The following is a 14,781-nucleotide window of genomic DNA, read 5'->3' as shown; positions in this document are numbered from 1 at the left end:
TGGCCTTTCGGATCTCCAATTTGTAGTTTCTGTGATGGTGGGCGAGTACGGATTTGCTTTGCAGTGTTCAGGAAGCTCACCATTTGTGGTCAAAGGAGCGGTTTTGTGTTTTAAAGAGTCTTTCTACGGCCCTGTCTGCTCCCTGTCCGCTGCCTGGTCAGGGGTGGGAGGTGTACCTGCACCCCTACTAGCACATAGGTGAAGGCGCTGCTACTCTACTCGGAGAAGCTAGAACTATTGTGACACTTCCACTCCACTGCATCATGGGTTAGTCGCCTCTACCTATAAATCCTCCTACCCTTCTGACTTTCCCACACTTGCCCCATCTCACCTGGACTTCCACTCCTTTTGCCTCCAACTGTGCCCTGTGGCTGTGCTGCATTTCACCTTTGGCTAAATTTAAATCTAGCTGTGCCCCATTTTCCAAATAATACAGGAGTCAGACAGGGGTGCATTTTAGCCGCCTTGCTGTTTTCCTTCTATATTAATGATCCATACGACTGCCTGCTCAAAAAGTGCATATGTGCCAAAATTGGGGAACACGCCCTTGCTGGGATTGGTTTATGTGGACGATAGTGGCCAAGTGGCAAGGACACCAAGGACTCGCCAACTTCCGATAGCAGAATATACCAAATATATGTATCTAAGGGACTTACAAATTAACACGACAAAATCAGCAATCCTGGTTTCTGCCACTGGAAACAAAAAATAAGTAATATACACCAATGCAATACCAAGAGGGACTTCCTTTGATCATCTAGGCATACGCTTCTCCACACGTTGAATAGGCAATGACCATATAAATATGCAATTTGGTAGAATGGAAAAAGCCCAGGGTGGCATTACTCGATTTACTCAAATGTGCCACACCCAATCAATTGATAGAATTTTTAAAATCTATAGTATAAAAATCAAATCCAGAGGGGGCGCACGGATGATCGCCTACCCCGTGTGAGCTCCGTCGTCGATGGTCCGCGAAGTCACTTGAGCCCCCATGTCGCGACCCCCCCCACAGCGACAAACCCGTGAATAAGGCGTCGGAACACCTCCCCACGGAGCAGGAAAAAACCCGAACGAAATCGGGGCTGGGAAGCCCGGGAAAACCCTATCTGAAGTTTTCACCCCGTCAGCAGCAGGAAAACGAAACTAGTTGGCCCGACGCAGCTGCGCTGGAAGGCGGGCCTGCCTGGAGGGGAACACTCGACTTCTGGACTTCCCGTCGACGTCCCTCCCCCAGACCGCAGCCCTTAGTGTTGGAGTGCCCCCGCTGACTCCCCAGCACGGACCCCCACTCCTGGCCTGTGGAACAACAGAAGGCCCTGCCAGGGAAGTAGGCCGCACCTCGAGCACGGCCTCACAGCCAGCTGAGATCAAGGCTCCTCGTAGTCCCGAAGCCCGTCACTCGGTGGATTGAACCGGACCCCCCCACCTATGAGCGCCCGGCATAGACGTACATCGCTCTAGGTGGCCCTGATCCTGACCAGTCCACGTGGGGATAAAGAGGTGGCGCGGGACCCAAGGTGAAGCGCCCGACCCCCTAGATAACTAATGGCCGCCATCGTCCTACGCCTCACAGACTGGTCACCTAAACTTTCGATGGCTTCATGTCAACCCACACAAGATACCGAAGATAGAAGACAGCCTTGAACCTGCAACCCTGTCTTCATAGAGGGTAGGGCCCCCTACTCAGGGGCGTGTGCCTCCTCTTACCCGGGTCGTACTGTATGGACCCATTTCACAAACTAGCCAGATTTGCCTATGATCCTCTCCCCCCGCCACGCAGGCCTGCAGCAAACATGTCCACGGACCCATCGGAGGAGAGTGCTGCCGCCACCAAAGGAGACATTACCACATTACTGAATGAGATAAACATGGGAGCCAACCTAGGCTGTAAAATCGATAAAATTACCCAGAGGATGGACAGATTTGAGGAACGGTTGGAATGTGTGGAAAATAATCAAACGTCGATCGATACCCTCGAAACTCAGATGGATGTACGGATCCGTAACATTGAAAAAAGAGAGGTTGAGGCGCGGCTCAAGATGGATGACTTAGAAAATAGGGAGAGGAGGAACAATCTCCGCTTTTTCGGTATCCCAGAGCGCGAAGGAGAAACTGAAAAAGACCTCAGAGATACCATATATGATATCATAAAAATACTCACCGCTGATGAGGAAATTGATGAGCCCATGACCGAACACATACACAGAGCTGGTGGACCGTCCGGCGGCCCGCGTTCCGTCCTAGCCAAATTCCATCGCTATCAGGACAAGACCAGGATTCTGGAGAAGCCACAATGGGGGGCGCCCAAATCACGATCTTTCAAGATTTATCGTCACCAACATTGGCACTTAGACGCCTCTGCAGCCCCCTGACAAAATGGCTCAAGGATCAAGGTACACGATATAGGTGGGGCTACCCTTTCTCGCTCACCTTTGAGCACGGGAGCAGAAAAATCGTGCTACGCTCTGAGGACGAAATCAAGGACTGCATCGCTGTCTTTCTTGGCACGGGCTCGAAGGGCAACGAAGGAGGTGACAATGAGCAGCTGGGACCACAGTGGGAGCTCCAGGGCTCCAGGGCCCCAGGCGCAAGAGGGTGAAGGGATCGAGGAAATATAGACGCGCCAACAACACGCCTGACAAGGAGCAAGGGAGTTGAAATGTGTACGACCCGGCCAAATGTAACTACTGGTGAAGAACGAGACACCGGCCCCCGCAGAGTTCCGAAGAAGTATTATCCGTCGTTGGGGTGCCACCACTGGCGGGGCACCCCTCTGGACTAAGCGACAATGGAAACTCTCGCGGGAGGCCCCGGGAACGCACGTAACGTTAAACTTTTATATGCTTGTTGCCATTACTGTTGAAATGTTGAAGTTTTACAATGTTTTTGGGAGGGGATTGAAAAGGGGGCTCACCCTTAAGTTGTGATGGTATATTCGACCGGCACCGTGAAGCAACGGTCCCCACTGATGGTCCGCCAACGGGCCGCACAATGTCATCCGGCCCGTACCGGACGCTGTCAACAGCTGCCCAGGCAGCACCCCCAGTTCCCAAGCTCAATGGAGCTCCACCAGATACGGCGGAACAGGGGGGGGAGAGGTGAAGGGTCAGAGACACTTGGAAAATGTATGCACATCATTGGGCGCACTCCGGAATGTCACCGTTCAGATGTCACTGAGAATCGGCAAACCTATCTGGCTGCAACAAATGCGCGATCCTCAAACCCAAATCATCGATGGCTTCACTTGAGAAGTCTAAGGGCAAGGGTCTCCTGAGAGTTGGGACTGTCAATGCCAAGGGACTGAACTCTCCTACTAAGAGATCACTGGTCCACAGAGAATTCCCTAGATCTAACATAGACATTCTTCTCATCCAAGAGACGAAATTTGCAAGGGGAGAGGAGCGAAGAATCCTGGGAAGACGCGGGGGTATGGAATACTGGGGCTCCGGCCCACTCAGAAAGGCAGGTGTCGGAATCCTCATCAAGAAAGGAGTTGGGTTTGAATTGGAAAAGACTTGGTCGGATGTGAGTGGTCGAGCCCTTCTAATAGTGGGGAGAATTGCACGAGTCCAGGTCACAATTGCTACAATATACTCACCCAACAGCGGACAGGCCGCATTCCTTAGAAAAACGATCCCCAAAATTGTGCTAGAGACCGTGGGTCAGCTCATCCTAGGTGGTGACTTTAATCAATGGGTAGACCCTGCCGTGGACTGGAGACCAGGCACGCCGGGCCTGAAGACCCAACACAAAGGGAATCGTACTGAATTTGCCGCCATGATGGATCTATACGACCTACGTGACGTGTGGAGGACTCTACACCCGGACGAAAGTGGCTTCACCTTTTATTCGCATCCCCATTGCACACTCACACGGATAGATTACATATTCCTTTCTCCTGACCTTTCAGAATCCACAAGCTACTCTGGAATCGTCCCAATAACATGATCTGATCATGATATGGTCTTGGCGGACGTCAATTGGACCGACCTACCAGTCGCTGGGGGATCTTGGCGCTGCAACGAGTCCCTTTGGACTGATGCAGTGTTCAAAAACGAAATGGAGACCGAGATCGAAGAATATTTTAAGGTAAACAACAACGGGGAGGTCTCCAAACAAGTGATTTGGGAGGCTGGGAAGGCCACCTGGAGGGGAGTACTGATGCGCGAGGGCTCCTCTAAAAAAAGGGAACGTAAGATTATAGAAAATAAACTACGTAATGAGATACACCAGCTGGAAGCGGAAGAGATAATGCAGGGGTAGACACCACCAAACTAGACGCAGCCCACCGTAAAAGGGAGGAACTACGACTGTTAGAACATGGCCAGGTGGTGAGAAAACTGCAATTCCTCAAGCAAACATATTACGAGAAAGGGGACAAGGCCGGTGCACTACTAGCTGCCAGGCTAAGAGAACGGAGGGAAAAACGTAAGGTGAGAGAGATAACAGAGCCCACCAATCCCCCGGCCGACCCCCTCAGCTCAATTCCCGAGTGCTTCGCTGACTTCTACCAAAACTTATACACCTCTGAGCTGATCTCTACCCAGTCTAACATATCCTCCTATCTGTCCTCAATCAACATGCCTACAGTAACACTCGCGGAAGCCGAGCTCCTTGATACCCCAATACTTGAGCATGAGATACGAGATGCAATCAAACGATTAACGCTAGGGAAATCCCCGGGGGAGGATGGTTTCACGGCAGGCTTTTACAAAACCTTTAGCGACCAACTCTCTCCCTTCCTCACAGAACTTTTTAATGAGATAGTGGACACTGGGGCTGCCCCGGAATCTTTCAAGAAAGCCCTCATAACAGTCATCCCTAAGGAAGGCAGGGACCCCAAATTATGCGGATCATACCGCCCCATCTCCCTCCTCAACCTCGACGCCAAGATCTATGCTCGAGTGTTGGCCGCAAGACTGGAAACCTTGATGCCTAAATTGATCCACCCTGACCAGGTTGGGTTTATTCTCGGGAGACAGGGTGCCGACACCATGCACAAAACTCTGCACCTCATTCATGCAGCACATAATCTACCAGAGGACCCGGTCCTCTTATCCATTGATGCAGAGAAGGCTTTTGACAGGGTGGAGTGGGATTTCCTGAGAGCAGTCCTCCAGAAAGTAGGGATAGGCCCCAAATTCTGCGATGGGATACGTGCAATATATACCTCCCCCAAAGCATCGATATTCGTGAACGGGGAGTATTCCAGGTGGTTTGCGCTGCAGCGAGGAACTAGACAAGGATGCCCCCTTTCCGCGATCTTGTTTGCACTATCCCTTGAACCCCTGGCCCAAAAACTTAGAGAAGATCCCCTGATAGAAGGTATACGGTTGGGAGAAATGGAATATAAAGTAGCGTTGTACGCAGACGATATCCTTCTACATGTGACCAAACCCAATGACTCTATTCCCCATGCCCTAAAACTAATAGAAGAATATGGCCAATAATCCGGCTTCAAAGTAAACAAGTCAAAGTCCACTCTCTTCCCCCTCCAAGGCACCCCTGATGAGAACAATGCCAAGTTCCTACCACTCGGGCTTAATCTGGAGCACACGAAACTGCAATACCTGGGTATTCAGATTACTAGATCCCTAAGCGACTTATATGAGACCAACTTCCCCCTCCTCCTCCAACGATTCGAGGCAGACCTTGAGAAGTGGAGTAAATTGACGATCTCTTGGCTGGGGCGTATCAACGCCGTCAAGATGGTGTGCCTCCCCCGCTTCCTCTACCCTTTCCAGATGCTCCCAATTGAGATGCCCAAAACATTCTTCACAGAGGCCCGTAAGATCATGATGCGATTTATTTGGCACGGGAAAAGACCAAGGATCGCATATGACACACTTATACTCCCCAAAGACAAAGGAGGGGTAGGCCTTCCCGATCTGACTACTTACTACAAAGCCGTCCAGCTACGTGTCTTGATTCCGCACTTTAGAGACCACAAACACCTGCAATGGGTACAGATGGACAATCATTACATGTCCCCCGCCACGGTAGCGGAATGGCTATGGTCTCCTTACCAGAGGGTCCAGAGGAGAATCAAACACCATCCCATACTGACCACCATATGGAGCATATGGCACACTGGGAAAGAGATGCGAGAAGTCACAACCTGGCCATCCCCGCTCAGTCACTTGTGGTCTCCTGGCATAAACGACCATATTCCGAATTTAGAACGGTTTCAGTCATGGTATGAGGCGGGCCTGGAGAGGGTGGGGCAACTCCAAAGAAAGGACTCGTTCATAATGCTACCGGACCTAACCAGAGCATTGGGGATAGGTAACTTATCGACATTCCACTTTCTCCAATTGAAGGGGGTGCCAACGAAACCTGAGTGGAGAGAGAAATTGAAGAGAGATCTTCCCGCCTTCGAGAAACTACTAGACTCCAGAACGGAAATGAAACGTCTTATATCTGTGATGTATCAGACGCTAATAGCGGCGGGGGGTGGATCTACAGACCCCCTCAGAGCCAGGTGGGAAAAAGACTTTGGTGAAGAGATACTCCCCGACCAATGGGATTTAATGTGCAGAGCTGCACCCAAAGCCTCCTTGTCCAATCAATACAAGCTCCATGCCATGAAGCTCTTACATAGGTGGCATTATGATCCACTTAAACTCTCTAAAATGTTCCAGTCGTTGAGCCCGAGATGCTGGAGGAACTGTGGAGCATCTGCTGACTACTGGCACATGTGGTGGAGCTGCCCGCATATCACAGTGTATTGGACCGAGGTCCTGGGATGGATTAAGGAGATTGATGGAATCCAAAGAGAGCTCGACCCACTCCTTGTGTTGTTCGGCCTTGAGAGAGACGATGAAGAGTGGCTCCGGGTGAGAGGTCTGGCCCACCAGCTGCTGTTGGCGGCGAGAGCCCTAATAGCGATCAAATGGAAGTCTCCCCTAACCCCAGGGAAAAATGAATGGATTAAACTGGCCACGAGCATCTACGTGATGGAAACGATCACAGCCTCCCTGCACAATAAATCAGCTAAATGTGAAACCTTATGGATGGACTTTAAGAACAAACACATCACACCTATCACAGACTCCCAGTCAGAAGAACCCTCAGAAGCCTAACTTAACAAGGTCATATTCTAAAGAACACTGCGAAGGATCAGAGACTCATTCCCAGCAGCCACGGTGACGACAGATGTCGCACTATGCCAAATATGTGCTCCCAATGTTTATGTTAAATGATTATACTTACGATGTACATTATCCCAAGTGGGGGAGGGGGGTGGGAGCGGGTTGGGGTGAACAGTGTAAGAGACATACCCAGGCAAATGGAACTATCACGAATCTAAGCCATTTTTAATATTGTTTGTTACTTCCCATTGCTTCTCTGACATGTACCCCTGGACGATGTACAATTTTCTTTGAATACTGTTTGCCCTTCTTTTGTCTTCTGTTTCTGTAAAACCAATAAAGGAAAATTTAAAAAAAAAAAAAAAAACAAAAAAAAAATCAAATCCAGAGATCTGGAGCTTCGTTATGGGGCTTCTCTAACTGGACCACACTTCAAACTACACCATTCTTTTTTCTTTTAAACTGTTGAGGCTTCCCAGATCTGTGGCAAACTGTGCAGCCCATATAGAACCGATTATGGGCTAACGGATGAACTATCACTTATAACCAGACCATCATGGGCTGCAACTATGGTCTAACCCAAAAGCAGTTCTAACACAGATGCTCATCCAGAGTGTATTGAGTAAGGAAGGTGGTAATATTATTCCCCGGATGTTGGCGATAAAAAAATAATTACCAGGGAATAATAATGCCCGAGATCATTTTAATCATTGGAACATTTTAGATCGCACGTCAGCTTTTTCTCTCAAAGAACGTTTAAATATGTACAAATTAGAACAGAAGGAAAATGATGAAATCATGAAACAAGCGACTCGTAAAAATACTATTATTGATTACAGCACGGCCGGATTATGTCTCGGAGTAATTTTGCATAGAACAGACTCTAAAATCACTATGATGAGATTTAATTGTATTCTGCTTAACACAGTTACCGCATTGTGGAATAAGACACCCGAAGACAAATAGTGTCCCTTCTGTCCTGAGGTTAGTGAAGATTTGTTGCGTTTTATGTTTTTTTGCCTAGCCTACAAAAAGAATCAGAAAGAGAATATTCTACTTGCTTTTAAGGAACATGGGTTTTTCCCGTAGCCATCCTGCGTTGAGTGCAGAAACACACTTATTGGGTTGGACACTCTTGACCTACCTCAGGAATGCTCTAAACATTAGCAAAAGTTATCTATTAATGAATTACAATGTTTATGTGTTCTTAATATGTATGCATGTATGCATGCATCTAATGTTGATTGTGGTCTTATGTAATCACGATATTCCAAAATAAACTCAACGTACGTACATACAAACCAAAGTACTGTTTGTCTTTAGTGGGTCCCAAGCAGCTTCAAAGCACAATTTGCCTTCAGCTACCCTCAGGAGCTGCGTGTGCAATCGCCTGAACCACCTGTTCTTATTTTTCAAGGTCACCTGTCCCGGTGTCATCCTTCTCTTTTGAGCAGAGGTTTAAAATGTGCTGTGGTTGAGATAAACAGTTGGTAAAGAAACGTTGTCAACACACGAGTGCAGTGACGCGGGAGAGCATACTACACAACAGCAGGAACTTCCCCTTCCCACTTCAGACACCCGCTTCTTTTCCCCAGCCGCATGTCCTCTTCACCTTGCTGTGGTGGCCCATGCTTGGTGGGGGTAAAGCACGTTGATTAATCCTTCATAGTTCCTGCTCTTGGACTTCCCTGTGAAAATGTTACAGGGCCAGGTGAGGAAGTGGCCCTTTGGTACGTGGAAGGGGAGGTTTGTTGTGTACTAGTACAGAGAAGACTGTTTCAGGTCCATTGGAGACATTGAGACAGATTTTCTACGGCCAACTGCGAGGGATCATTGCCATCACTCAGGACCACCTAAAAACACTTTAAATACAGGCAAAAGCCAGGAGGAGGCCCTTACAGAGTTCAGCACCTGTACTAAAAAGGGTGAGGTGTGACGCTGCCCCAAGAATACCCCGAGCATACTAAGAAAGGAGAAATGGGGGCCTTTTCCCCACAATTTTATGTGGGGGTCTTTCTGTCAACCAAAAGGTTCTTGACTCCAAGCACTGCTGTTATGGTAAACGGTGGAGTCTCTAAGCAGCCCCTTACACCTCAATAGCCCTTGCTGCACACTGTGTGCAATTTATGAGACACAAAGAACGACGAGAGTAACAAGAAGGAGCGCAACTGTGTAAAAGGGGAATGGTTTACAGCGGAAAGCATAATAAATGGCATCGAGCAAGGCTTCTATAGAATGATACATATTTGCCATGCTTGAACTTTGCAAATGGCAAATGGCAGTGACAATGAAGTTGCATGCAGCATATACCTTACCAGTACATGTTAGTATGATAATGTTCCAGTCGTGTAGCATGTTGAGAAATGTGTGCTTTTCAATGTCTGTTGCGAGCGCGTCATGCATGTCGGGACACTCTGTATAATAACCCCATGTAAGGCAGAGTTGGATGTATTTGGATATGTGGGGTGTCAGTGGAGAGATGGAAGGAAACTCCCAGCCATATTTACTACAACTTGTGGGCCCTGAGTTTGCGCCTTGGCATATCGAGATCGAACGTAGTGTAACATTGCATAACGTAGCCTAACAAGGTGTGAAAATGCATGAATAACCAGGCCCGACATGGCCTCCCACCTACATTTCTCCTGCTCTTTTGGATCCTGTATATACAGTGGGACTCAGATATTGTGATGGAAAATCTACAGAAATACAGCCAAACGGAATTACTGTTACAGTTGCTTTGCGTAGCAGAATTACAGTCAGATTACAAGTGGTGGTATAGCGTTGCTAGTCCCCATTTGTGGAGTCCATGGGGAATTCGGCAGAACTACCACTGGCTATGATTCGGACAATTTTGCTGGTTTTGGGTAGAAAGGCAGCTGAATAACCTGCAGCATTTAGCTGGAGGTTTTCCCTCTGCCTAACAATCAAAGATGTCAAACAGAGGTTCAATAATGTGGAATACTGCAGTGGTCACTTACGGTCATCGGCACTCAATTGACAGGATGGGTCGTGCTCATAACGACTCATGCATTTAATCACCATAACTCCAGCATGAGTAATAAATAGTCCAACCAGGTACATAAATAATTACTCTTAGTACTTATGCTCTTTGACATTATGGCCAACTATGCAATGGCCAGCCTTATACACCACAAGGGCTTACAAGGATATACCCCGATTGCCAAAGCGCATATCAGTTACATCAACAGGGAGGCGCTTGACAAACGCTACCTAAAATTTAATTCCCAAAGCATTCAGTCATGTCAACGTTCACAAGCATACAGGCTAACCATATACAGGGAAATTATGAATAAGATACTGTAACCCCGTCACAAGAGGAACGTACTGTAAAACACATGGGTGACCTTGATTAGTAAAAGCGTTTTAATGCCTTGAATGAATCAAATCTCTAACTAAACTCTCTCTGTCACTCAACTAAGAACTATGCTGCCTCTAGGTAGAACCGGCCCCTAGGGAGAGGTGTCAAAGCCTATCTAACAGGGATAGTGCAATAAGAGACAGTGCCTCTGCTAAACTACCACTATTCATACATCACGAAGCAAACTCTCTGTTTTGTTTCCAAATACCAAGTATTACCAGAAAGGAAATTGCTTCTGGGATCCACATAAAGAGTCTGCACCTAGTAGAAAAGTAAAAGATAAAAATCAATGTCGCTAGATGAAATACATCAGCATTTCCATGAAGGATTTTGAATTTTTAATCTACCCCACCCCAGTATGCAAGTATGTAGTTTCAAAGTAAGTTCTTACAAAGATGAAGATAAAAAGGGACATGTCTGAGCTCAAAAAGAAAAGGCACGCATCTACTTTACTAATAGGTATCCCTATTGATATAAAATGTAAACAAACATTGCCATAGTCAACCCTATTCGGCAGATGGAAATGCCAGTATGACAGCCACGTTTTGTCACACACAAAGAAAAATGCATGATATTACCTGGTCATGATTTGTGCATCCCCTGCACCTGTTCCAAACAGGCCCAGAGGGAAATGTGCCTCATTTGTTCCCAAATTCTCAAAGGGAATGTGATGTGCTTTTAAATGCGCAGAAACATACCCTGATTTGCACAAAGGGGCATCTGAATGTGAAAATCTAATACGCGCACATTCAGATGCCATTTTGTAAATTGGCCGGCTCCATTTTTTGGTGCACATGATAAGATGCGCTGGCGCATTTCATCCTCTGGACCCATTGGTTTGGATAATGTGGCCCACAGATGTTACAGGAAGGTGTAAATGTATTGCAGGGGTCTGCAATCTGCTTCTCCACTTGTATTTTTAACTACAACTCCCATGATCCCTCCCTGTTAACTATACTTGTAGTCTAAAACAACTGGAGAGCTAAAGGTTGCAGACCCTCGATATATAGCATCTCAACAACAGTTGCCCAACCTGTTGAGCTGTCTTTATAGCATTCTCCTTTAGAATCCCCTACTATTGTCCAGCCGGTCAAACAGCTTTGACCTGTCACCCCCTGCCACAATCAAGGATCTGGTGGTCCATTGATGAGGTGACCTCCTACTTTGAAGTGAGCAGCACTTGTTAATTTTTCATGCTACCGATTCACCAAGCCAGGGCCCAGTCGTGGTGCAGCCAGAAGCGATTTAAAAAGAAGAGCACGGCACTCAAATTACGTGCACATCTCCACAGGGGCAAACATACACTACTACCCTCGTGGTTAAAGGAGAACGGTGGCGTTTGCCCTCTGTGCACCTTGGTTTTGTCAATCTTTTACAGCTGTTCTGTAAAGTAGAATTCACATTTGACGTTGGGCATGTGGAAAAAGCGTGGGATGACAAACATGGGCCATCGCATAATATAATTCAACCGCGCAGGACCCCAGTCGTTGTTTTCAAAGTTTGAAACCTATGCTATAGGTTATCAAACTTTGAAAACAACGACTGGGGTCCCCCAACATTTATGGAAATATTTAAAGTTAAGGGAACCCATGAAAAGCATTGCACTGGATAAATATTTGGAAGTGATACGGCAAGGATACTGTAATTGCTATGGCCAGAGACCAAACAACAGCAGAAACCACGTTCACAGCTCACCTCGCCCCTTTCCTCCCCGGTCCGCAGGCTTTTCAGGGCACGTAGCGCCTCCCTGCCGCGGCTCTGTTCATCTCCGCGCTCTGCAAAGGCTTCCAACAGCTCCAAAACACGCACCACCTGTGGCACCAGTGCAACAACCGAGTCGGGCCCGTGGGCTTCGTGCAGTGCCCGCAGCGAGGCGCCTAGAAGCCCGGCCATGCGGTGAACGTCCAGGCGGGAAAGGAGGCCGGGGGGCCGTGCCCAGAGCCCGGGGTCCGACAGGCCCTCCATCGCCTCCGGGCACTCCCCCTCCAGCCCCGGAGCCTCCATACCCGGGACACCGCTCACGCTGCTTGTGACAGGAGACGCTCCAACTCAGACAGCTCGGTCTCCGCCCACTTCCGGGTTTTGTCCATACAGGGATCCGCTAGGGACATAAACAAATATAATAACATGCCTTACACTACAAGCAGACGAAACACTAAGTGACGTAGCCGGCACTCGAACCGGCAAAAACGAACCTGAGGTGAAAAATAGTGCCGCTCCCGTTCTACTATCTTAAATTACAATTGCATGAGCTAACGTGTTACTTCATCTTATGTTTCCCAGTATTATCATCGCTTCCCTCTTCCTCGTCTCAGTACTTACTTTTGAGGCATATCCTCCATTGGCAGGAACCTTTTATTGTATTTTTATTTTTTATTATTGATTACATAGTTTCTTACAAACTTTGTTCAATTCCTTTAAAACATGTCACAACAAAATGATCCCAAAACAAAACCACCCAGGAAAAGCACACATTCACTTCTCAATTTGATCCTCCCTGTTCTTGGATCTGGAGCACTTCTTTTAAAAACTGTATTGCCGCAACGGGGCCAAAATGGCCAAAATGTTCACCACCCAAAAGCCGTGTCCAAAAGCCAGCTACCTCCAGGCATTGTTTTAGCTTAAGGCACTCACCCAGGAACTTAGTTCTAAGTTCAGTCAGGGCCCGCCAACCCACCAATATGTGCCGCAATGTTTCCACCTGCCCTTCATGTTGGCAAAATCTGCATTTATCTTCGTCTGCTTCGCCATATCGCTTCACTACTACGTTGGCGGGGAGCAAATTAAACCTCAGTCTCATGAACTGCGTTCTATACCACAGGGAGGGAAAGAGCTTTAGATGTCGGGTCTTATACCAAATCCCTTGGCTTCTTCAATAAGGGCTGATTTCCACCTATGGGAATTTCTCTCCTTAAGAGTTTTTATTCAGTCCTGTGCCCATAACTTCTCGTTGACTTTACCTGGATTAGTCAGTAGAAGTGCAGTGCTAGCATCTAATGACTAATGGGGCTCTACAATGGTCCTTCCATTGAATCAGTATTTCAGGTTCCTTCCAACCCGCTTGCTCGGCGAGAATTTCAAATGGAAGTGCCACAGGCACTAATAAACACTTATGATATAACGATAAGGCCTTCCAGGCTGTTTTTCTATATATAGGGCCTCATTACGACCCAGGCGGTAAGTTACCGCCTGGGTCGTACCTTTACCACCATGGCGTAAACTACGTTTACGCCATGGTGGTTGGCGGACTTACCGCCCCATTCCGAGGTTGGCGGGGCGGTAAGTCCCCAATCCCCATTTACCCTTCCCCATTCCCATTTTTGCCCCATAGGGCATAATGGGAGTGGGGAAGGCGTTAATTACGCCACCGTAAATTACGGTGGCGTAATTAACATCAAGGTCCCTTAGCGCCATGGATTTTAACACCTGCTAAAAGCAGGTGTTAAAACCTCCATGGCGCTAAGGGACCTCGGAATCAGGCGGTAAGGGTCGGCGCTGTTTACGCCGCCGTAAAACCCTTACCGCCTGAGTCGTAATGAGGCCCATAGTTAGATAAGGCCTAATTCATACCTTATCACTGATGTTGCTGCCAATTTTGGCAGTTTTAAGAGCTTTCTCCAGAATGTTCCTTCCAGGGAAGCCCACAGTTTGTAAGACATAAAAAGAAACCCTTCTGCCCCAAAAGTCCACACCAGAGAAACCTTGGCCTCAAAGAAAGTGACAGCCGGTTCCAAGGAGAATTTGCCAAACCTCTTGTGGAGCAATATAGCTTGAGATATCATCATAGAGTTATTTTTTAGGTCCAAGCACCTTGGGCCCTCATCCTTCCTGTTGTTAACCAAGGTACCCAAATAGGTCAGTGACTGAATTTCCAGGAAAGGGCCCCACTCCAAAAACCATTTGTATCTTGTAACTCCCTTTTTGCCATGGCACTCAAATGTCAAGATCCTAGTTTTTTGCTGGGTTAATTTCTAGGCCATTCCTTCTCATGTACTCCAGCAATATGTTCAAAGACCGCTGAAGCCCATAGGAGTCTGGTCCAGAAGTACCAGATCGTCACCAAACAGTAGTCTGGCAATCTTGTTTGTGCCCAATTTCGGGGGGAAGGCCTTCGCCCCATCTAAATCGATAGATAGATCTGACAAAAATAGGTTGAAAAGGGTCGGGGCAAGGGGGCAACCTTATTTCAACCCTCTTGTAGTCAGAATAGGGTCAGACAAAAGCCCTTGCGCGTTTAACTTGATTTTGATCCTAGTGTCTGAATACAGCGTTCTAAAGGCTGCTAACAGGTTCTCAGGACATCTCCAC

The 14,781-nt window shown here is 47.7% G+C and overlaps 1 protein-coding gene across 3 annotated transcripts in view; it reads right to left on the bottom strand.

The window, feature by feature from the left end:
* Nucleotides 1-12,677, bottom strand: part of RILP (Rab interacting lysosomal protein) — a 259,539-nt gene extending 246,862 nt beyond the window's left edge. Inside the window, exons 1-2 of one of the 3 annotated variants that reach the window (XM_069615409.1) lie at nt 12,169-12,297; nt 10,692-10,734 (exon numbers count right to left, since the gene is read on the bottom strand). In XM_069615409.1, the coding sequence (XP_069471510.1) occupies nt 10,692-10,721 (30 nt within the window). In that variant the 5' untranslated portion in view covers nt 10,722-10,734; nt 12,169-12,297. Of the gene's footprint in view, nt 1-10,691; nt 10,735-12,168 lie in introns of all 3 variants that reach the window. The other 2 variants (XM_069615407.1, XM_069615408.1) reach the window with 2 other exon arrangements.
* Between the last annotated feature and the right edge of the window lie 2,104 nt (nt 12,678-14,781).

The sequence above is a fragment of the Ambystoma mexicanum genome, chromosome 9, assembly GCF_040938575.1.
Source record: "Ambystoma mexicanum isolate Mex_15411 chromosome 9, UKY_AmexF1_1, whole genome shotgun sequence".
Lineage (NCBI taxonomy): Eukaryota > Metazoa > Chordata > Amphibia > Caudata > Ambystomatidae > Ambystoma > Ambystoma mexicanum.
This window is presented reverse-complemented; position numbering and strand designations above follow the sequence as displayed.